At 37.9% G+C, this 23,525-nt stretch overlaps 2 protein-coding genes across 2 annotated transcripts; both read left to right on the top strand.

Moving 5' to 3' along the window:
- Window positions 1-4,476: 4,476 nt before the first annotated feature.
- Window positions 4,477-5,415, top strand: LOC124960424 (olfactory receptor 5D14). Its single transcript, XM_047519180.1, has one exon. The coding sequence runs from the start codon at window positions 4,477-4,479 to the stop codon at window positions 5,413-5,415; it is 939 nt and encodes a 312-aa protein (XP_047375136.1).
- A 1,776-nt stretch (window positions 5,416-7,191) lies between these two features.
- Window positions 7,192-19,954, top strand: LOC124959181 (olfactory receptor 5D18-like). Its single transcript, XM_047517789.1, has 2 exons — window positions 7,192-7,211; window positions 18,982-19,954. Exons 1-2 carry the CDS (start codon window positions 7,192-7,194, stop codon window positions 19,952-19,954), a joined length of 993 nt encoding a protein of 330 aa, XP_047373745.1.
- The last annotated feature ends 3,571 nt before the right edge of the window (window positions 19,955-23,525 follow it).

The raw sequence follows: 23,525 nt of genomic DNA, 5'->3' as shown, positions 1-23,525 counted from the left end.
ATTACTAACTTCTGGGCAAACTATCTCAAATTTTCATACTTCTTGTTAAATGTGTGTGAGTTCAACATGGGTATAAGCACTCAGAGACTCCACTGTACCCTGGAAGGAGGTATCATAGGGACTGAATTGAAAATGAAAGTGAAGAAGCAATGGCTGGGAGCTTCTTTAATTAAACAAAATTGGTTCAATTTAAAAATCTGAAGCTATTTGGATGAGGTTAACAATGTCCAAAAGGTCAACAGAATATTTACATCAAATATATAGCGTGCTGGACACAAAATAGACAATGAATAAAAGAATAAATATCAGGAAACAGACCACAGGTCTAGATGTGCTGTTTGGTGTAGCATGGCAACTGTGTGAGCATTTTCTTTTAGTTAAACTTCTAAAAGGTAGAAGTTAGTAAATGTTAGTAAATAGAAGCACTAATCAAGACATTGATGATCCCACTAACTGCAGAGAATAAGGTAAGAACAGAAGCCAATCTAAAGTAACCTGAATGACATGAAGAGTGTCTGCTCCTACCAATCCATGACAGGATTTTAAAAATAGTTCTCCACTACTTCGTCTGACCTCCACCTGGGAGAAGCATGAAAAAAGTGGAGAATGGTCTCTTGAAGAGGTGTGGAGCAAGTCCCTGTTCCTGTGAAGAGCACCAGGTGGTAGTTATGCCAGAGAGGAGTCATCAGACCACGACAGAAAACTGGCAGAGAAGTCTAATAGCTCGATTAATATCATCAATCAGAAAAAGCTTCAAACTTTGTTTGATATGTAAAATAAATACGGTTGAATATTATTCAAAGCATACAAGTAATTAAAAAATAACTCACAGAAACAAATAAAACGTAAGATAAGGTTTCATTGAGTAGGCAAAAAAATATTTTGAGCTGCATGCAAAGTAAAATGTATTAGCTCTTGGATGTATTGTGCAAATTAGATGAAAGAATAAATAACAGGGAGTTAATCTATGAAGGTAGTGATAACAAATATTGTGTTATTTTCTGATTCCACTACAATGTAAAGGAACTATGAATGGTTCCATTACTCAAGACCCTACTAACACAAAAGGGCTTGCTTTGAGTTCTTTTATGTTTTGCTTGGTTTAAATACCTTCCTCTCTGTCTCTCTCCCCCTCCCCTTTCACACACATGCACACACAAACACACACACACACACACACACCACACACACACATCCCTGGTCAAATATTATTTATGAAAATACAACCACATCAGTACACACATTTGATGTGTTAAAGGTGTAAGTTATTAGGTGTTTGTTTATCTCAGTTTTATAAAATTATATCTTAGTTTTCCATAATTTTCTAATGACAAGAAATGGTTTGCATTGTCTTCTTTACATTCTGATTCCTGTTTCTTAGTCTGTATACTTGAATATGTAAATGTGCATGTGTGAGTGTGTGGGTACATGTGGTCATCCAATATACTTGATGCTTTTGATATCTACCTCATGAACATTACTATTTCTTAAACCAATGAATTCATTGAAATGCACCTTAGCATATATTTTAATTATTTTTAATTTTAATGATACATTTATTCAACCTAATATTTGTAAAATATTATGTCAACATATAATCTGAAAATAAATTTGCAACATTTTACATTACCTTTTCCTTACTAAGTTTTTGAAAGCAAGTATGTAGTGCCTGAGTTCAGAGTTGTCACATTACAAGATATCAAAAGCCACCTGTGATAAGTGGCCACCATATTACACAAAGTAAACTTAGGATATCCCCCCCTGTGACCTCTCCTGCTTTCCTCTCTCCTATCCAGTGGACACCCTGCTTCTTTTTTTCTTTCTCTGGGGCAGTCACACTTTTGTGAAAGTTCTCTAATAAATAAATTCCAGTTATTATTTGATGAGGGGAAAAAAATAAATGGAACTCAGTAACTAAAAAGTATTTCTTGCCATTCAGCAAGCTGAGTGGTTAGATCTTCTGTCAGTACCACTAGGGTGCCTGCACACTGCTCCACTTATGGGAACACAGCCCGTGCTCACACTTTATCACTCCAAGACGACATCTGCTCATGTCAGGTGAACTGGTGCTGGCTGTTGGCGGTGCTGCCTCTGTGCTCTCCAGCAGCCACTTACCTGCTTGTAAGTTCCACTGGCCTTCTTACATGGTACTCTCAGAGCTTAAAGAGAGTGAAAGTAGAAGCCACAAGACATCCTGCTGCCTGCCTCCGGAATCTGCAAGGTACTCCTACCACACTTTCTTGGTCAAGGAAGTCACAATTCCGATTTAATGCTTCCATCACTTACTGTGTCCCCAGCAGAAGCATATTCCCTGGAGAGAAGAGACCTCCTAACTACTGAAGTTCATGGCTTCACTCACAGGAAGCAAGTTTTCAGCAGCTGGATCATCAATAGGTAGAAGAGCCACTTCCTTTACACTCCGGGCTCATATATCCTGGTCTCATAAAATATTACAGAAACAACAATGCATTTTGGTGGCAGAGTCTATATATGTTGAACATACAGAGAACACATTCCAGAGAATAGTATTTTGGATTTTTTCATTCTATCCTTCTAAAATATTGCCATGGAACTTGCTAAGCCAATTTTGGAAAGATGACCCCCATTTTAGATTTCTAGTTCTTAATGTATTTTTTTTTTCATTGCTATTCTTCAGGGCCACTGCAGAGCAGGATGATGGTGCTGCAGCTATCTCTGTTGTGTCAGTATGTCATAGGGAATCATCTGAAAAGAAGCTCTCAATGTTGTTTTGATATTCGCGTTGTCAAGGAAGTGAGTTCTTGAACTCCTGAGCTTATGAGTTCAGGCTGTGCGAAGGAAGCAATGAGGCAAGAGTGCAAACCCTGGATATTGGTTCTACATTCTATTGAGACATCAGGAAGAGGACTGTGGTTGATTGCTGCCATGCCTAATGTGATAGACTGGTAGGGTCACCAACACCCTCTTCGAAATGGGAAATGGAGGTTGCATGGTAACTTGGGAACCACTTGCCAATCACTGTTACCAGCAGGATCTGTTAAAATGACAGAGGCTATTTCTCAAATAGTGAGTAATTATTTGGAGGATGTTACTGATTTTCCTTAAAACTCTTAATGTCTGATCTGTAATTGATTATGTGGCCTATGCAACATTCAGAAAACCTCTATCCCATTTACCCTTCAAGGACAATCCTATACACTGGGTTATGCAGCTTAAATAACTTAAGAACCTGTAGGGCAGGTTGGACTTGTTATGGAATTTTCTCTTGTTAGGGGACCCACACCAAAGAGATCACATTTTGTTGAGTTTTGTAGGCTGGCTAGAATAACCTGCCTGAATCTGCTATATGTTTCCTTCAAAATCTAAAGAGATGCACTGATTTTTAAGTAGACAAGGTAGTATTTCATCTTTATTTTGTTAAGTATAGAGAACATTTTAATTATATATAAACAAAGTATCATAGTTAACATCATGATGCAATATTTCTTTGTAATTTCAAGAAAAGTCCAGTTATTAAGGATAGTATAAGAGACCTGGAATTTGCCTTAATTAACTGTTTGGATGTTTGTAAGGAATAATTTGCCATTGATTCTCTAGAGTAACAGTCCCCAGAGTTAAAGAATTAGATATAAGATCATTGATGTCCCAGTTTCACTCAGCCTACAGAGAAACAGGAGGGTGGTGGCCTGTTTCTCTGTGGTAGGTAAGTTTATTCAGGTTTCTTAGGAAATTGTGAAAATATTATTTTCCTAATATTGTAACTGGGATTCTCTGTGACTTTTTCTTTTTATTCTAAGTTGATATCAATGCAATTCAACTCTCATGCATGAAAAAATTTGAAACTCATGTAAATTTTTGGCTTTAGTTCCACTGACAACGGTTTCAAAAAGAAAAGAATGAACTTGCTATACTCTCCGCATATGTACCATAAACTGGTATACAAGCTGTTACAAGTATGAAAATTAGTTAATTTTGAGAGATCTCCTACTGAATACATCTTGAGATATTAACAAAATGTTTCTTTGGTGTCTGAGCTAAAATGGAAGCTAACACATAGGCCATAGGTCCTAATAAGGTGTATGTTCCTCTCAGGTGGAAAGTGTGCCATCCTTCTCCTGGATCACTTAGCAAGTAAGATATTTCATTAAGGAAGTAAACTTACCATGGGCAAAAGCTGCTGACATGGGATTGTTCCTGTTTATCTACGTTCCCCTAAATAGTTTCTTTAAGAGTAGAGTATATTCTTTCAATGGCTTTAATTGATTTGTGCAAACAAACAAAATACAGTTGAAATGTATATTACATTTTGACACAAATAATTCATATTTTCTCACAGACCTTTCACTGGTTTGTGTATTTATGCCCATTTCCCATCAGTTCTGTGTCGTTCATGCTCAGAGACAGTCATGACATAATGGTCACTCACCTCTACACATCTCATATTTGACAGAAGCAAGTGTCTTCGACCACACTCTCCCTCCTAAAGGAGCTACGGTGATGGCGGTAAGAAATCTGAGTGTGGAGACAACCTTCGCCCTCTTAGGCTTCACAGACCACCCAGAGCTTCAGGTTCCTCTCTTTCTCGTGTTTCTGCTCCTGTACATTATCACCATGGTAGGAAACCTTGGGATGATAATGATCATCAAGATCAACCCCAAATTTCACACACCCATGTACTTCTTCCTCAGTCACCTCTCTTTCGTTGACTTCTGTTACTCCTCCATCATCACCCCCAAGCTGCTGGAGAACCTGGTCTTGGCAAATAAAAGAATCTTCTACTCCAGCTGCATGCTGCAGTACTTCCTGTCCTGCACGGCTGTGGTGACTGAGTCTTTCTTATTGGCAGTAATGGCCTATGACCGCTTTGTGGCCATCTGTAATCCCCTGCTGTATACAGTAGTCATGTCACAGAGACTCTGTGCCCTGCTGGTGGCAGGGTCATATATCTGGGGTATGTTTGGCCCCTTGGTGCTCCTGTGCTATGCTCTTCAACTGAGTTTTTCTGGATTTAATGTCATCAACCACTTTTTCTGTGAGTACACGGCCCTCATTGTTGTCTCCAGCTCTGACATCCACCTCCCCCATCTGCTGCTCTTTGACTTTGCCACCTTCAATGAGGTGAGTACCCTACTGATCATCCTCACCTCCTATGTGTTTATTGTTGTGACTGTGTTAAAAATCCGTTCTGCCAGTGGGTGTCGCAAAGCCTTCTCCACCTGTGCCTCCCACCTGACCGCCATCACCATCTTCCATGGGACCATCCTTTCCCTCTACTGTGTGCCCAACTCCAGAAACTCCAGGCAAACTGTCAAAGTGGCTTCTGTGTTTTACACGATCGTCAACCCCATGCTGAACCCCCTAATCTACAGCCTGAGGAACAAAGATGTCAAAGAGGCTGTCTGGAAGTTGGTAGACAAAAAAGTCCTGTTTCACTGAAGCAGTTGCAAGACATGGTTTCATCCTAATGAATAACAGAACAGAATAGAACCTAACATGTTTCTAAACCTATAGCATGTGTTTCTGTGAGGTTTGTATAGGTGATTGGGAAGCATGGACTGATGAATTCAAATCCCATGAAGAAACCAAAGAAGTTTAATACTGAGACAAATTCCATAAGATTTTGATCCATTAAACAACTACTTCTTTGAAGTCTCTGAAGTCAGATATAAAATAGGCACAAAACATGATCAATCATGTAGTGTGGGGGATACAGTCACTCTAAGAATGTTTGTAACTACCAAATAATTTTTTTTCTGATTGGTTCATTTGTATGCCAATGAGTGCCTGACTTTTAAGGTCATTTGGGTTGTGTCACAGAAGTATTGTGTCAGTGTTGGGAGATAAAGGCGGATATGCTCTGTGATTAAATCAAAATGAAACAAAACAAAAAACACCAAAATAAAAAACCATTCCCTCCTGTTACCTTCATTCCTTGGTTCTGTGAATTTTCTAAGTGTAAAGTCTGGCACTTGAAAGAGTCATCTTCTGTTGATACACTTGATAAGAACAATTACATCTGTTGTGTAGATGGCTAAACCAACCTTGAAGGAACTAGTTGAGAAATGACTAATGTGACTTGGTAAAGGAACTGAATTCTCTCTCTGACTACAAATCTAGTGCTCTTTCTGTACAGCACTGTTGAGGCTCTTAGCGGAAGAGGGCATAAAAATTAATTTTGTCTTTCAGAAAAGACTAACATGAGAATCTTTTCAATATTTCTAGATAGCACACTGGTATTATTAGCCAAAAGTTTGCACTCCCTGAATTATCATACCTAGAAATCTCTATTAGCAGTTTCTACTATAGTCCATATAGAATGTATGGAAGGAAGGAATCATTTTGTTATTATGAAAGTTGGTGGGATAGCAATTCATTACTCTGAAAGTTGTTAAATAAAGAAAATGCATTCAGGGTATCTTTCCTGTATGAATTACATTTTAAAGTCATTTAACAGTTAACAATGAGGTCATTCAGAAGAAATCATGGTTGGAAAAAGCATGAAATTAGAAAATCACAACTTTAAGACTATTAATTTGGAAAAAAAAAAGACCATGGTGATGATTTCAATAGTTATTAAAATCATTAGGCAAATAAATGTGGGTAATTTTAAAATGAAATAATCAGTCTGACACTACCTAAACCCATGGGTAGGGATGTTTATTACTGCTAGCCAAAGAACCAGTTAAAAGTTGGTTCCCAAAGGGGTGTACCTTGCACTGCTCAGAACCAACTGCCAGAATTGCTGAAAAGAAACTAAGAGTGAATCTGAACAAGTAAAGTTATTTTATCTGAATAGCCCTTTAAAAGAATAGGTGCAGGAAAAATTCAATGACATCAAATATAGCAGTTAGCTAAATACAGAGAAAGCAACACTCCACAAATGGTCTGTTTCCCACCTCCCACAAAACTCATGAACACACACACACACACACACACACACACACACACACAAGCTCTTGCACACAGATTGGTGACATGATAAAGTGGACATAATGGTAACAATCAAATGTGACTTGCTTCAACCTAACAGTAAATAAATATATTTTGGACAAGTAGGAGAATTCAAAATGCTTTGAATTTTGAGTATTATTAAGAAGGTATTTTTATATTTGGTAGGTTCAACCTTGACAGGAGCTATTTTTGTACATTTGTTCTGGTTTTGGTGTAGAGAATGAACCCCGGTCCTTGCCCAGGCTACACAAATTCCCGCCCATGACCTACACCCCAGCCAGGTAGTGTGAGTGTTCAATCAAATGTCTATTTCTGTGAATGGTTACACTTTTTCATAAACTATCATTGATTAAGTCCTTTTTGTTTTTCTTATATTTTTGGTACCACATGTTTAACCAAGAGGCACCTCCCCAAGACCCCTCCACAGTACTTTTTTTTTTTTTTTTTTTTTTTGAAGACAGGGCCTCACAAATTGCATAGATCCTTACTATGTTGCTGAGGCTCACTTTCAATTTGTAATCCAACTGCCTCAGCCTCCTCAGCAGGGGGCATTACAAGACTGTGCCACCAAACTGGGTTGATTTAGTCTTCTTAGTGAGATAAATTGATAAAGAAATATTATTTTATGCAATATGGCTGTGTTTTAAATGATCCAATTTTTTAAATTAAATCATCTAAACTTATAAGACTTCAGGTGCTCACTGTCCCTACATGCAAAGTTCATTTCACATAGGCTTCATATAGGAATGATCAAGAAATACATTCAGGACAGGGAAAATTAATCCATTCTTCAACAATTCCCATAGTTCCTCCTTTGGGGCTTGTGGTATTGACAACAGTATTTTACTGTCATTTCCTTGGAAGTCTTCAAATGACTGAAAGTTTTACTGTAACATTGATATACTGTTTCTGGTTTTATAATTTAAGATTATTTCTGCTGATCTGAAATTTTTACCAGTAATGGATTAACAAAAGTGTACCACAATAGAAGTCTACTAATGCCATGCAATATTTCTTCATTGTCCTGTGAAAAACTAACTTAGTGGCATAAATGCAGCCTCAAAGGACAAACACAGATATATCCTGTATTGTCCTTTCACATATTTACAAAGGGATTCAGGAAATGCACAGCAGGCTCACTTACTCCAGAGTTGTTAAAATACATCAACAAAAAACCTTCTATTTCAAAATAAATGGGTTTGTTCTTCTCTTTGTAACAAACTAGAAATTCTTCTCCTGCACAAAGGCACCTTCCTATGGGCTTGTCTGACCGTTCTCATTAAAATGACAATGAAGTTAGCATGTATTTTAGCTCTAAGGGAAATGATCACATATTTCTACATCCTACTTTAAATATAACTTTGATGAGTACAGGAACACTATCTCACCAATTCTTCAAACAGGATCTGGCTTGTAAGTCTGTCTTAAATATTTATTTAATGAAAAGTTCAATGAAAAATTAAATGAGTAATTATAGAACTTCAATGTGAACTCAATCTCCTTTCTCTGATTCCTGTAGCAGAAAATAGTGATCATGAAATAGTAAATGTTGTAATCCTGATTGTGAAATTCATACACTTAAAACAATCTGTGCTCAATGGTTTTGCTTATTACTACAGAAGGATTAGATATCTTTGGAGAGGAATGTTTCAGTGAGATTCCATTTTTGTATTCTTATATCAATAGCATATCCTTGGACATAATTGGTATGCTAGCATGGTTGCTCAGTGAATGGGCATGAAAATATTCTGATAAAGTTATTTTAAGATTTTCTAGAAGAGAATAATTGAAATATCAGTTTCCATTTGCAAGTAATTTCTCCATGCTGTAATTTGTTAAAAATACAGAGATGCCACAAAAAATCATATAGGTGGTGGGGAGTGGGTTGGCAAAGAATGATTGTACTTCTGCAGAAGGGTGAACTCCCAAAGGGAATCTGGAGGGCAAGCACACCTAGGCAGGCAGTAGGACAATATTCATCCCAAAAGAGATATTTCCCATTGTTCCTGGCTCCTGATAAGAATAGTTCCATGTACCTCCACAAGTTTAGCTAAATTAAAATTGGGACCAGCCTGAAAAAGGTCTTCAGTTGTGATTGGATACTTGTCAGGGAATTTTAAACATGGCTCCATTCTGACCACAGAGTTCCCAAACTTAAGATGGCTCCTTTCTGCAGACGAAACTTAAGTTTTTGGGAACTCTCTTCTCTCTGCCCTCTACATTCCCACAGTTCTGGTAGGTTTGATGCACCCCAGTTGCATGAAAGGTTGTATTTTTTTTTTTTTTTTTTTTTTCCTTTTTTTTTTTTTATTTTTTTTTATTTTTTTTTACGTTTACATAGGGTAATGATGTTTATTATATTTTTCCCCTCCCCCCCACCCCTCCCACCCCTCCCACCCCTCCCACCCCTCTTTTCCCTCTACACAGTCCTTCTTTCCTTCATTCTTACTGCTCTCCTTAGCCTAACTCTAAACCTAACCCTAAACCTAATGCTAGCCCCTCCCACCCCCCATTATATGTCCTCATCCGCTTATCAGCGAGATCATTTGTCCTTTAGTTTTTTGAGATTGGCTTATCTCACTTAGCATGATATTCTCCAATTTCGACCATTTGCCTACAAATGCCATAATTTTATCATTCTTCATTGCGGAGTAATATTCCATTGTATAAATATGCCACAGTTTCTTTATCCATTCATCAACTGAAGGGCATCTAGGTTGGTTCCACAATCTGGCTATGGTGAATTGAGCAGCAATGAACATTGATGTGGCTGTATCTCTGTAGTATGCTGATTTTAAGTCCTTTGGGTATAGGCCAAGGAGTGGGATAGCTGGGTCAAATGGTGTTTCCATTCCAAGCTTTCTGAGGAATCTCCACACTGCTTTCCAGAGTGGTTGCACTAATTTGCAACCCCACCAGCAATGTATGAGTGTTCCTTTTTCACCACATCCTCGCCAACACCTATTGTTGCTTGTATTCTTGATAATCGCCATTCTAATTGGGGTGAGATGAAATCTTAGGGTGGTTTTGATTTGCATTTCCCTTATTACTAGGGATGTTGAACATTTTTTCATATATCTGGTGATTACTTGTACATCTTCTTCTGTGAAGTGTCTGTTCATTTCCTTAGCCCATTTGTTGATTGGATTATTTGTATTCTTCGTGTAGAGTTTTTTGAGTTCTTTATAGATTCTGGAAATTAGCGCTCTATCTGAGGTATGGTTGGCAAAGATATTCTCCCACTCTGTAGGCTCTCTCTTCACATTTCTGATAGTTTCCTTTGCTGAGAGAAAGCTTTTTAGTTTGAATCTATCCCAGTTGTTTATTCTTGCTTTTATTTCTTGTGCTATGGGAGTCCTGTTAAGGAAATCTGATCCTGAGCCAACAAGTTGAAGATTTGGACCTACTTTTTCTTCTATAAGATGCAGGGTCTCTGGTCTGATTCCGAGGTCCTTGATCCATTTTGAGTTGAGTTTTGTGTAGGGTGAGAGATAGGGGTTTAGTTTCATTCTATTGCATATAGTTTTCCAGTTTTCCCAGCACCATTTGTTGAAGAGGCTATCTTTTCTCCATTGCATATTGTTGGAACCTTTGTCTAGTATGAGAAAATTGTAATTATTTGGGTTTGTGTCCATGTCCTCTATTCTGTACCATTGATCTACCTGTCTATTTTGGTACCAATACCATGCCGTTTTTGTTACTATTGCTTTGTAGTAGAGTTGAAGATCTGGTATTGCAATACCCCCTGCTTCGCTCTTGCTACTGAGGATTGCTTTAGCTATTCTAGGTTTTTTATTCTTCCAGATGAATTTCATAATTGCTTGCTCTATTTCTGCGAGGTACATCATTGGGATTTTAATTGGAATTGCATTGAATCTGTATAGAACTTTAGGTAGTATAGCCATTTTGACGATATTAATTCTGCCTATCCAGGAACATGGGAGATCTTTCCATCTTCTAAGGTTTTCTTGAATTTCTTTCTTTAGTGTTCTGTAGTTCTCATTGTAGAGGTCTTTCACCTCTTTTGTGAGATTGATTCCCAAGTATTTTATTTTTTTCGATGCTATTGTGAATGGGGTAGTTTTCCTAATTTCTCTTTCTGAAGATTCATCACTTATGTATAAAAATGCATTGGATTTATGAGCATTGATCTTGTAACCTGCTACTTTACTGAATTCACTTATGAGTTCTAAAAGTTTTCTGGTGGAATTTCCAGGTTCCTCTAAATATATAATCATGTCATCAGCGAACAGGGATAGTTTGAGTTCTTCTTTTCCTATTCGTATCCCTTTAATTTCTTTGGTTTGTCTGATTGCTCTGGCTAGAGTCTCAAGGACGATGTTGAATAGAAGCGGTGAAAGAGGGCATCCCTGCCTTGTTCCAGTTTTTAGGGGGAACGCTTTCAGTTTTTCACCATTTAGAATGATATTAGCCATGGGCTTAGCGTAGATGGCCTTTATAATGTTTAGGAATGTTCCCATTACCCCAATTTTTTCTAGTGTTTTGAGCATGAAGGGATGCTGTATTTTATCAAATGCTTTTTCTGCATCTATTGAAATAATCATGTGATTCTTAACTTTAAGTCTGTTGATATGGTGAATGACATTTATTGATTTCCGAATGTTGAACCAACCTTGCATCCCTGGGATAAAACCCACTTGATCGTGGTGCACTATCTTTTTAATATATATTTGTATGCGATTTGCTAAAATTTTGTTGAGAATTTTTGCATCGATATTCATTAAGGATATTGGTCTGAAATTTTCTTTCCTTGATGTGTCTCTGTCTGGTTTAGGTATCAGGGTGATATTGGCTTCATAGAACGAGTTTGGTAGGGTTCCCTCCTCTTCTATTTCATGGAATAGTTTGAGGAGTATTGGAATGAGCTCTTCTTTAAAGGTTTTATAGAACTCGGCTGAGAACCCATCTGGTCCTGGACTTTTCTTTGTTGGTAGGCTTTTGATGACCTCTTCTATTTCATTGCTTGAAATTGGTTTATTTAAGTTGTGTATGTCCTCCTCGTTCAGTTTAGGTAGTTCATATGTCTCTAGAAATTTGTTGATGTCTTCAAGGTTTTCTGTTTTGTTGGAGTATAGATTTTCGAAATAGCTTCTAATTATGTTTTGTATTTCACTCGTGTCTGTTGTGATGTTTCCTTGTTCATTCCGAATTTTAGTAATTTGAGTTTTCTCCCTCTTTCTCTTTGTTAGTGTGGCTAAGGGTTTATCAATTTTATTTATTTTTTCAAAGAACCAACTATTTATTTTATTAATTTTTCCGATTGTTTCTTTTGTTTCGATTTCGTTGATTTCGGCTCTGATTTTAACTATTTCCTGTCTTCTACTACTTTTGGTATTGGTCTGCTCTTCTTTTTCTAGTGCTTTGAGCTGTAGTGTTAACTCGTTTATTTGTTGATTTCTACTTCTTTTTTTGAATGCACCCCATGAAATAAATCTTCCTCTAAGTACTGCTTTCATAGTGTCCCAGAGATTTTGATATGATGTGTCTTTGTTCTCGTTTACTTCTAAGAATTTTTTTATTTCCCTCCTGATGTCTTCTGTTATCCATTCATCATATAATAGTGTATTATTTAGTCTCCAGGTATTGGAGAAGTTTCTGTTTTTTATTCTGTCATTTATTTCTAATTTCAATCCATTATGATCTGATAGAGTACAAGGTAGTATCTCTATCTTCTTGTATTTACTAACAGTAGCTTTGTGGCATAAAATATGGTCTATTTTAGAGAAGGATCCATGTGCTGCTGAGAAGAAAGTGTATTCATTCTTTGTTGGATGGTATATTCTATATATGTCCGTTAAGTCTAAATTGCAGATTGTGTTGTTGAGATCTATAGTTTCTTTATTCAATTTTTGTTTGGACGATCTATCCAGTGGTGAGAGAGGTGTGTTAAAATCGCCTAGTATTATTGTGTTGTGGTCTATTTGATTTCTGGAATTGAGAAGGATTTGTTTGACGTACGTGGGTGAGCCAATGTTCGGGGCATAGATATTTATGATTGTTATGTCTTGCTGATTTATGCTTCCCTTAAGCAGCATGTAATGTCCTTCTTTATCCCTTCTGACTAGTTTTGGTTTGAAGTCCACATTATCTGAGATGAGGATGGATACTCCAGCTTTTTTGCTGTGTCCGTGTGCATGGTATGTTTTTCCCCATCCTTTCACCTTTAGTCTATGGGTGTCTCTTTCTATGAGATGTGTCTCTTGCAGGCAGCATATTGTTGGATTTTTCTTTTTAATCCAATCTGCCAGTCTGTGTCTTTTGATTGATGAATTCAGGCCATTAACATTCAGGGTTATTATTGTGATATGATTTGTATTCCCAGTCAATTGACTCATATTTGTTTTGACATGATTTGGTTTCTCCTTTATTTGGCTATTCCTTTAGGCTAGCGCCTCCTGTTGCTGATTTGCATCGTTGTTTTTCATCTCTTCCTCATGGAATATTTTGCTGAGAATGTTCTGTAATGCTGGCTTTCTTTTTGTAAATTCCTTTAGCTTTTGTTTATCATGGAAGGATCTTATTTCATCGTCAAGTTTGAAGGTAAGTTTTGCTGGGTATAAGATTCTTGGTTGGCATCCATTTTCTTTCAGGGCTTGGTATATGTTGTTCCAGGCCCTTCTAGCTTTTAGGGTCTGGATTGAAAAATCTGCTGATATTCTTATTGGTTTCCCTCTGAATGTAATTTGATTCTTTTCTCTCGCGGCCTTTAAAATTCTGTCTTTATTTTGTATGTTAGGTATTTTCATAATAATGTGCCTTGGTGTGGGTCTGTTGTAATTTTGTATGTTTGGAGTTCTATAAGCCTCTTGTACTTGGTTCTCCATTTCGTTCTTCAGATTTGGGAAATTTTCTGTTATTATTTCATTGAATAGATTGTTCATTCCTTTGGTTTGTTTCTCTAAGCCTTCCTCAATCCCAATAATTCTCAAATTTGGCCTTTTCATGATATCCCATAGTTCTTGGAGATTCTGTTCATGATTTCTTACCATCTTCTCTGTTTGTTCCACTTTGTTTTCAAGGTTAAATATTTTGTCTTCAATGTCTGAGGTTCTGTCTTCCAGGTGTTCTATCCTATTGGTTATGCTTTCTATGGAGTTTTTAACTTGGTTTATTGTTTCCTTCATTTCAAGGATTTCAGTTTGGTTTTTTTTCAGTATCTCTAACTCTTTATTGAAATGATCTCTTGCTTCCCGTATTTGGTCTTTTAACTGTTGATTGGTGCGATCATTTAATGCCTGCATTTGCTCTTTCATCTCCTCCTTCAATGCCTGCATTTGCTCTTTCATCTCCTCATTAGCTTCCCTGATCGTTTTAATTACGTACATTCTGAACTCCCTTTCTGTCATTTCTTCTGCTCTGCTGTCATTGGGTTTTATTGATGTAGTATCTAGGTTTGTTTGGGACATTTTCTTCCCTTGTTTTCTCATAATGGTCAGTTGTCAATGGGACCTTGAGATATTGCAGTTTTCCACTATTGGCTTATAGTGTCCCACTAGATTTCCAGTGTATCACCTCCCAGCCTTCAGTAGCCTGATGTCTTGGAGGAATCTGATAAAGCAGCTCATTCGAAGAATACTGCCCCTAGCCCCCTACTGGTTCCACGTTTTGGAACTGGCTCTGTGCGGAAATGCTCTCACTGTGGGCCTGCACCGTGCAGCTGGCCGTGTGGGAAGAGCCCACTACCAGAGTGTGGACGACTACCTTGGGAAGACTCAAGCTGCCCTGCCCGGCTCTGCTAAGCCACCTCTATCTGGGCCTGCCACCCGGGCTGAGCTTTACCCAGTGGGCAGACTCACCCGTGGCTCCACTTCAGTCCGAGTCTCTCAATGCCTCCCCTTCTTAACTCCTGGGTTCTGGAGCGACCGGGGGTGCAGTCTCCCTCTAGGCCGCCATCTTGGATCGCCCCGTGAAGAGAGCCCGCAGCCGGAGTGGGCAGAGCCGCCTGAAGAGGTCTCCGGCTGCCCTGTTCTTATCCCTGAGGCTGACTGCTGATCGAGGCTCTCCGCTGGTTCTTTGCAGGAGTACACTGCACTGCAGCAGCTCTGGGACTCGGAGCGTGCTCTGTTCAGACAGGCTCTCACTAGCGGGCCAGTTCCGTTCCGAGAACCTGGAGAAGCTGGCTGTGTGGGTGGGGCCCACCGCCGGAGTGCGCAGGACTGCCTGTGGATGACTCTAGCTGCCCTGCCCAGCTCCGATAAGCCACCTCTATCTGGGCCTGCCACCCGGGCCGAGCTTTACCCAGTGGGCAGACTCACCCGTGGCTCCACTTCAGTCCGAGTCTCTCAATGCCTCCCCTTCTTAACTCCTGGGTTCTGGAGCGACCGGGGGTGCAGTCTCCCTCTAGGCCGCCATCTTGGATCGCCCCGTGAAGAGAGCCCGCAGCCGGAATGGGCAGAGCCGCCTGAAGAGGTCTCCGGCTGCCCTGACCTTATCCCTGAGACTGACTGCAGATCGAGCCTCTCCGCTGGTTCTTTGCAGGAGTACACTGCACTGCAGCAGCTCCGGGACTCGGAGCGTGCTCTGTTCAGACAGGCTCTCACTAGCGGGCCAGTTCCGTTCCGAGAACCTGGAGAAGCTGGCTGTGTGGGCGGGGCCGGAGTGCGCAGGACTGCCTGTGGATGACTCTAGCTGCCCTGCCCGGCTCCGATAAGCCACCTCTATCTGGGCCTGCCACCCGGGCCGAGCTTTACCCAGTGGGCAGACTCACCCGTGGCTCCACTTCAGTCCGAGTCTCTCAATGCCTCCCCTTCTTAACTCCTGGGTTCTGGAGCGACCGGGGGTGCAGTCTCCCTCTAGGCCGCCATCTTGGATCGCCCCGAAAGGTTGTATTTATTATTCAATAATTATTCATGGTACATTTTGTGCTAGTTATTAGTCTAGCAGCTTATAATATATCACTGAACTCAACAATGCATTTCTCAATTTCACAGTAAATTTAGTTTAGCAGGGAAACAAAACTAAAACTAAGTATATTAAAACTGAAGTACAAAATGATTTAAGAAATATATTTTTCTGGACAGAAATTTAAAGGAAAGTATTCCAGTCAGAGGGAGTATAATAGGCAACAATGAAGGAGTGTGCTTTTAATTTAAGAAACAATGAGGAGATCAGCATCTCTGCAGGGCACATATGGTGCATTAGTTAGCTTTTAGTCACTGTGACCTACAAGGAAAACTTACAGGATGAAAAGTTTATTAGGGTTGTGGTTTCAGAGGATCAGTCCATGGTTGGCCAACTCTGCACTGAGGGCCTAAGATAAGGCAAGAGATCATGGAGGTAGGGTACAGGGGAAGGAAGGATCTCAGAACAAGGCACCCAGGAAGCAGAGAGCCCTGCTCACCTAAGATGAAATGTAGACTCCCAGGGACCACCCCACTGACCCCCTTCCTCTAATCACACCATACCTATTTACTCTTACTGCCCAGTTAATCCATATCAGTGGATTAACCACCATTTAAATCACGTCTCTCATGATCTAATCTTTTCACCTTTGAAAAGTTTGACATTGTGTCACACATAACCTTTTGAGCACACTCCACATTTGAACCATAACAGTTGAGGAAAGGAATAACAAACGGCCAAGATTTAACAAGGACTTGATCATTTATCCATTTGAATGTTGACCTTTATACATCTTTCTGGATTAACTTTCAACGGAGCATTACAACCTGAAAAGTTGGGTACTCACACTTTTCCAATATGAACAAACTCCTTAAAATGGTGGAAAAGCATTTAAGCCTCACGAATATTAGCAAATTATTGATAATGAGTGTTGTTAACTGCGTGGCCAAACTTGCAGTTTTCATGAGGGATGAAGGAGGATTTGAAAAATAAAGACTCACACACACAGACTGTGAAGATTAAACTGGAGTCAGTAAAGTGCTGCTCACTGGTGGAGAAACAGATCTAAAGAGTTACTCCATCAATCTTTATTTATATTTGTGGAAATGGTGAAACACTGTGGATGTCTGGCAGGAGAATTCATCTATCCCCAGGAGCTATGTGCCTGAGATCAAGGTTGAAGCTGATGCAGTTCTTGGGCAGAGCCTCCTCAGCCAGGGCTTTACCATAGCAGCTAGGCATCCTATGCTCCTGCCCAAATACTTTCCCAGGCACCAAGCCCACCACAGTCATGAGGTCATTGGAGACTACCTATTTCAGTCACTGCTGTTCCATTCTCTGTCATCACTCTCCAGAAATGAGGATTCTTACATGTATTTTCATAAATGGAATTTATGGCACATAAAGTTCATGAAATTTTTGCAGCATATGGCAGTGATCAGGATATGGGAAAGGTGAATTCAATATATATTATATATGAAAAGGTCCCAATGCTGCTATATTTTTGTCTAAGTTTTCTCAGGTGTTAAAATGGCATCAAATTGATGTGATTAATTTTAATTGTTCATGTGTGACCTCAAGGGAATGAAGCAGTTGATAGTCTCTAGGGTTCTTACCTCCAAGGTTAACTGTACATATAAGAATACTTCATCACCCCAACCAAGAGAGCTCCTGCCTTAGCCATCAGCAGGTTTGTTTTAACATTCAAAAGACAGATGGAAGTAAATTTTATTATGGGAAACTGACCCTGTTAAAACTAGAAATTTTTTGAAGATATAGATATGAGTGAGCCAGGAACAGTGAGTGTACTCTTTCTGCAAAGGTTCATATTAGAGAGCTAAGTCAGCTAAGCACCTCAACAGTATCACAAAAAAAAGTTACCAGGGAGGGGAAAAAAATCTCTGAGGATTTGGTGTTATGTGTTGTCTCATTTTTGCAAATTCTGAAGGAGTTGTCAAGATAGAATATTTAACTAAAGTGAAATAGACTAGTAAAAAAATAAAGAACACTATTTGATTAAGGTTACAAGAGTGTATCCATTGACAGCAAAAATAAAAACCACAATTGTGAAAAAATACTGGGAGAGATATTTCAGCTATCATTTTTGCCTGGAGTAAAAGTTAATAAAAAATTTTTTCCAGGGATTTAATGATATCATTTGTGATAAGATTCATTTCATTAAATGTCAAAATATTTTAAATAAAATTTGAAATTCTTTAGATAAATAAAATGTGGTAGTAAGAAAATATGTGCTAATTAGACTAGCTTCTGGGTTGTCTTTAATAGGGAAATTTATAAGTACAGGAAAAATATGGTCATTGAAAGTCTCAATATTGCATATGATGAGATATCTTTATTGATGGACTATATGATAAATATTTCTTATATTGTGAGACTGCAATAACATTTCTACAAATACAAGAGAAAGGTTGCTGGCATGGATAGACCTGAGAGGTTTTGTGTAGCAATAACAGAAATATGTTTCTTTTATATTACCCTCCCCATCCCTTATGACATGTATTCACAGTATAGTACTAACTAAAATTGTTAATCCTCCTCTTTAACAGGTAAGATAGGGACAGAATGAAAATACAGGGTATCTTACAGGTAGAGAAAGAGAAAAGAGAGTCAGTGAGCATGATATCCAGGAAAGGGATATTTCTATGTCAGTGTTTTATTTTAGTTAATTATTTCCTGGTTGAGAAAATTACCTCCTTCCCCCTTGTGACTTATCTTGATCCTTTTTTTGGGTACATTTCTAGTGCATACAGGTTGTCACAGAACTACTTCCTATAGGATTAGAATCTCCAGTTGCTCACTAGTTGAAAACATGATTATTGATAAAAGAAAGAGATCATCATTCATCCCTTGATAATTAAATTTCTCTTGTATGAATTTACAATTTTCAATGATGGTTGACAGTTTTATGTGAAGATTTATTAAAATGACCATTAATAAGTTGATCTGTTTTTCATATTTGTAAATATTAAAAATTATTTTTATAACTCATGATTAATTCAATAATCATGTTTTTAATGATAAAAAGGGTGTGATGCTTTTAAATTGTATACATTTTGTCTATCTCATATAAATAAATACCCAGATTCTGAAAGATATACTTCATGAACTTGGAAAGGGCAGTTAAACCCACTGCATCTGTTCTCACTCTTCTTAACATTATGTTTTCAGGATTAACTCTCAGATTCCAACCGAGAGAAACGTGGTATTCACAAACAGAAATAAAAGTGGGGCCACATTCACCCTCCTAGGGTTCTCAGATTATCCAGAACTAAAAGTCCCACTGTTCATGGTTTTTTTGACTATCTACAGTGTCACGGTGGTAGGGAATATTGGGATGATGGCCATAATCAAAATTAATCCCAAGCTGCACACCCCCATGTACTTTTTCCTCAGCCACCTCTCTTTTGTGGATTTCTGCTATTCCTCCACTGTTGCTCCAAATATGCTGGTGAACCTACTTGCAAAAGACAGAAGCATCTCTTTTTCTGAATGTGTGGTACAAATTTTTTTCTTTTGTACTTTTGTGGTAACAGAGTCCTTTCTGCTGGCAGTGATGGCCTATGACCGCTTTGTGGCCATCTGCAACCCTCTGCTCTACCCAGTGGCCATGTCCCAGAAACTCTGTGCTATGCTGGTGGTGGGATCCTATGCATGGGGGGCGGCCTGTTCCCTGATATTAACGTGCTCTGCTCTGCACCTGTCTTTTCATGGTTCCAACACAATTGATCACTTCTTCTGTGAGTTCTACTCTCTGTTCTCCCTCTCATATTCAGATTCCCACATCATCTCTTTGCTACTCTTTGTTTTTGCCACATTCAATGAAGTCAGCACCCAGCTCATCATCCTCACATCTTACGTGTTCATCCTGGTTACCATCCTCAAGATGCCATCAGCCAGAGGGCGTCACAAGGCCTTCTCCACCTGTGCCTCTCACCTGACGGCCATCTCCATCTTCCATGGCACCATCCTGTTCCTCTACTGTGTGCCCAACTCCAAGAACTCCAGGCACACGGTCAAAGTGGCCTCTGTGTTTTACACAGTGGTGATCCCCATGTTGAACCCCCTCATCTACAGCCTGAGAAATAAGGATGTCAAGGACACTGTCAGCAAAGTATTGGGCAGTAAAGTCTCTTCCTTTTGAGCGTCATATTAGCATGGAATTTGCTCCTAATATTTAAATCGTGTTCATGAAAGTTGGTTTTAAGGATAGCATTAAAATGAATAGAGTTAATATTGTACAATGAAATTGAAATGGATTTTTCCTTCAAGGGAATAAACTTTGCTCTTTTTATTGCTTGAAATCATCAGTAATCTTTCTCATTTTTCTTATTTTACCTACAAAATTGGAATAATGGGATCACTTACAATCATACTCTGAAGATTAAAGAAAACATACATATCATATAGGATATGGTTTGTAACTTAAGAAATATTACTTCTGTATTTATTTCTTACAAGATATCTGACATGAACTACATTCTCAGAAAACCTATGCAGTAAGTGGCCAATTCATAAAACAGATAATATTAGCACTCATGGGGAGTTTCAGAGATGGGAATGTTTAAATGCACCAAGGAAATTGAAAGGGATGTTTTTGTAAAATAAGCATCATGTGAACTTGTCCAAAATAAGAGAAAAGTAGGAATTTGGAGATATAGTTTATTGATGACGGAGTTTCAATCAGAAGAAAACTGTGTCAACAGAATACTAAGGAGGTAAGAATGCAATACTGAGTCAGAGGTCTAACATATATTTTATTGAGCTAATATGACACATTTGTGTATGTACACCTATGTGTCTATGTGTGGTGTGTATTGTAAATGATTTCCATTGTATGAATAGAAATTTGAATTAAAGATGTTCTATTGCCTGACATAGTTTAGAAGTAGTTCTGTATGATAGTGTGATAACCTATAATGGACACCTCTAGAAGCTCAGACTGCATCTGGATGTTCTTATAAAATCTCTTATGTTAAGCCATAAACGATTGAATTGATGAGTTCCTGCTTAGCATGTATTTTGATCTGTTATTCTGTCTTTGAAGTTATCACACATATTCTCGATTTTACAGAAAATTTTGTTCTGAGCATGAACTCTTAATTCTTCTCAAGAAAAAATTTCATTTATCTCATTTTATGTATCAAAAACTATGTATATAATCTTCAAAATAAATTTAAAAACCATATATCACCTAATTATATAACTAATTAAAATATCAAAATTTAGGTTTATCACTACTTCTATTTGAATAACTTACTCTGCCTTTTCCTCTGTTTACTAAATGTGTCCAGAGAAAATTCCAAATATTCATCAATACAATGCAAAATATAAATTTCCACATATTTATTAAGTGAGAAAAAATAACCTGGGGTATATTTTCATGTGGGCTCAATACAGTAATTTTTATTGTGATATAATTTTACATACTTTATCAGTACTAAAAATGTTCTTCTCATATACACTCTTAGAAAGGAATCAAATCATTCCTGTGACCTGGGCACAATGCTACATGCTTGTAATTCCAGCTACTTGGGAGACTGCAGGAAGACAATCACACAAGTTCAAGGTCAGCCTGGTGAACTTCATAGGACCTCATTTCAAAATAATATGTAAAATATGGCTGAGGATGTAGCTAAGTGTCAGTTATATCAGTTTGTGCAGGTTCTGGTTTCAAACCTAAGTACCACATACATGAAAAAATAACATTTTAAATGTAGTAGTGTTAGGAATATTTTATGTCTTATACAAATACATAAACCAAGTTATAACCTGCCATATCCAGATCAGATCTGCATTAAATTATCCAGTTGACACATCCAATGTATGGTTGCTGTTTCTAACCAGTGGGTTTTGGAGGGTCTTATGTAATTGTCTTTACACTCACTTTCTCAAATCCAAGAAGCTGTCACAAAGACTTTTTCAAGCCTAATGGCATACCTGTGAAAGATATATAATGTTTCACTTTATTTAATTATTCATTTTTATTACCTTTAATGCATTTTAATTTTCCATAATAGTTATATTCTTTGTGACAATGTTCATACAGTGCAAATACATAATTCACCTCACTTCATTTGCTTTCCTCCCACTGATCCCCATCCTCTATTCTACTGGTCTTCCTATTATTTAATTTCAAAAATCATCTTATAATTACATACAAAATGTGATTCACTGTAATATATTCATTTTTGCACCCAGAATAGTTTGGGTGATTTAATTCCTAAGTGCCTATCGTTTTTTCTCCCCTCCTCCCTAAACAACAATCCCCTTCCTCTTTCTACTGTTCTCCTTCTATTTTTCATGAATAGCCCATTTACAATCCTTTTTTGCCTCTAGCTTCCACATATGAGAAAAGACATTTGATCCTTCATTTTCTGAGTCTGAATTTTTCAACTTATCAGATTCTCCAGTTCTATCCCTTTATTAGGTAAATGATGATTTCGTTTTCTTTATGGTTGAGTAGAACTTTATGTATACCACATTTTCTTGATACATTCATGTGTTTTAATTTAATGTTGCCAATAAGACATTTTAATAGAGTATTATTATATTATGTGACTTAACTATATTTATCTCATACCACCAGACATGCAGGAATTTTGTTAATTGAAATAAGGAGTCACAGTGAAACAAAATCTCCATGATCTCATTCATGTGTAGAATACTAAACATTTGATTTCATGGTAGTTAAGAATAAAAGAGCAATTGTCATTGTTGGGGAGAGTAGGGAGAGGGGAGATTTTACCATTAGGTAGGAAGAGGTTTCATTGCCGCTTGGCATGAAAGAGTGACTATAATTAAAAACAAAGTACTATATATCTCCAACTAGTTAGAAGAGAGTGTTTCTAAATACACTCACTATGAAGAAATGATAAAAGGCAATGTAGATGAACATTAGCTTGTTTGACCTTCACCCAATATGCACAAGAATAAAAGCCTCACATTGCACCTCATAAATGCATACAGATATAATGTGAGAATCAAAAGTGAAATGCAATGAGAAATTTTAAAGCTGCACCTTCATATTATTCACTTTATGGATAGGGACCATGAAATTAATTCAGAAAATGTGTTTGTGCTGGGCTAGATAGTATAGCAGGAGGGAACTGAAGTGCATAGTGAGGAGCTGGGAAGATTTGCACCTTGGCATCAGTAGTCCCTTACTCCCTGTTATGAGAACTAAACTCTCCCAGACACTGAAAAATGTTCCATTGCAATCAAATTCTCCAGGGAAAGAGTGGTGCTCTGTGGGGAACCTGCAGCCCAATACTCCAACTTTAGTCTTGAAAATATGAATAAATTTTAAAAAATTATATTCTGCATTGAACTCAGGGAAAGCCAAACAACCTACTTTCCTATCTTTTTGATACTAGAAAAAGCATGTAATCAAAAAAATATGTTTTTTTCCTAATAGGGATTTATTAATGTACTTTTCCTGCAAAACTTTGAAATCAGTTGATGAACTTGGAATTGTTGGTCTCTAGTTCAGATTGTGTTTCCATGGCTACAAACACCAAAATATCATGGCTTCATTACCCGTAGCAGTGGATATTTCCACCGTGGTCTGAGGAAAGAGAATAAATAATCTTTGCATTTATTATGTGTCAAAGGCCATGAAGCCACATGTCCTTCATTGAAAAAAAAAATCAATCCTCCTTCTCCACTCCACATCATAGTTATGTTATCCAACTTAAATTTACTTTTATCTTATA

This window comes from Sciurus carolinensis, chromosome 11 (assembly GCF_902686445.1).
Source record: "Sciurus carolinensis chromosome 11, mSciCar1.2, whole genome shotgun sequence".
NCBI classification, from domain to species: Eukaryota; Metazoa; Chordata; class Mammalia; order Rodentia; family Sciuridae; genus Sciurus; species Sciurus carolinensis.
Note: the sequence above shows the minus strand (reverse complement) of the source record. Positions and strands in the feature narration are given on the sequence as shown.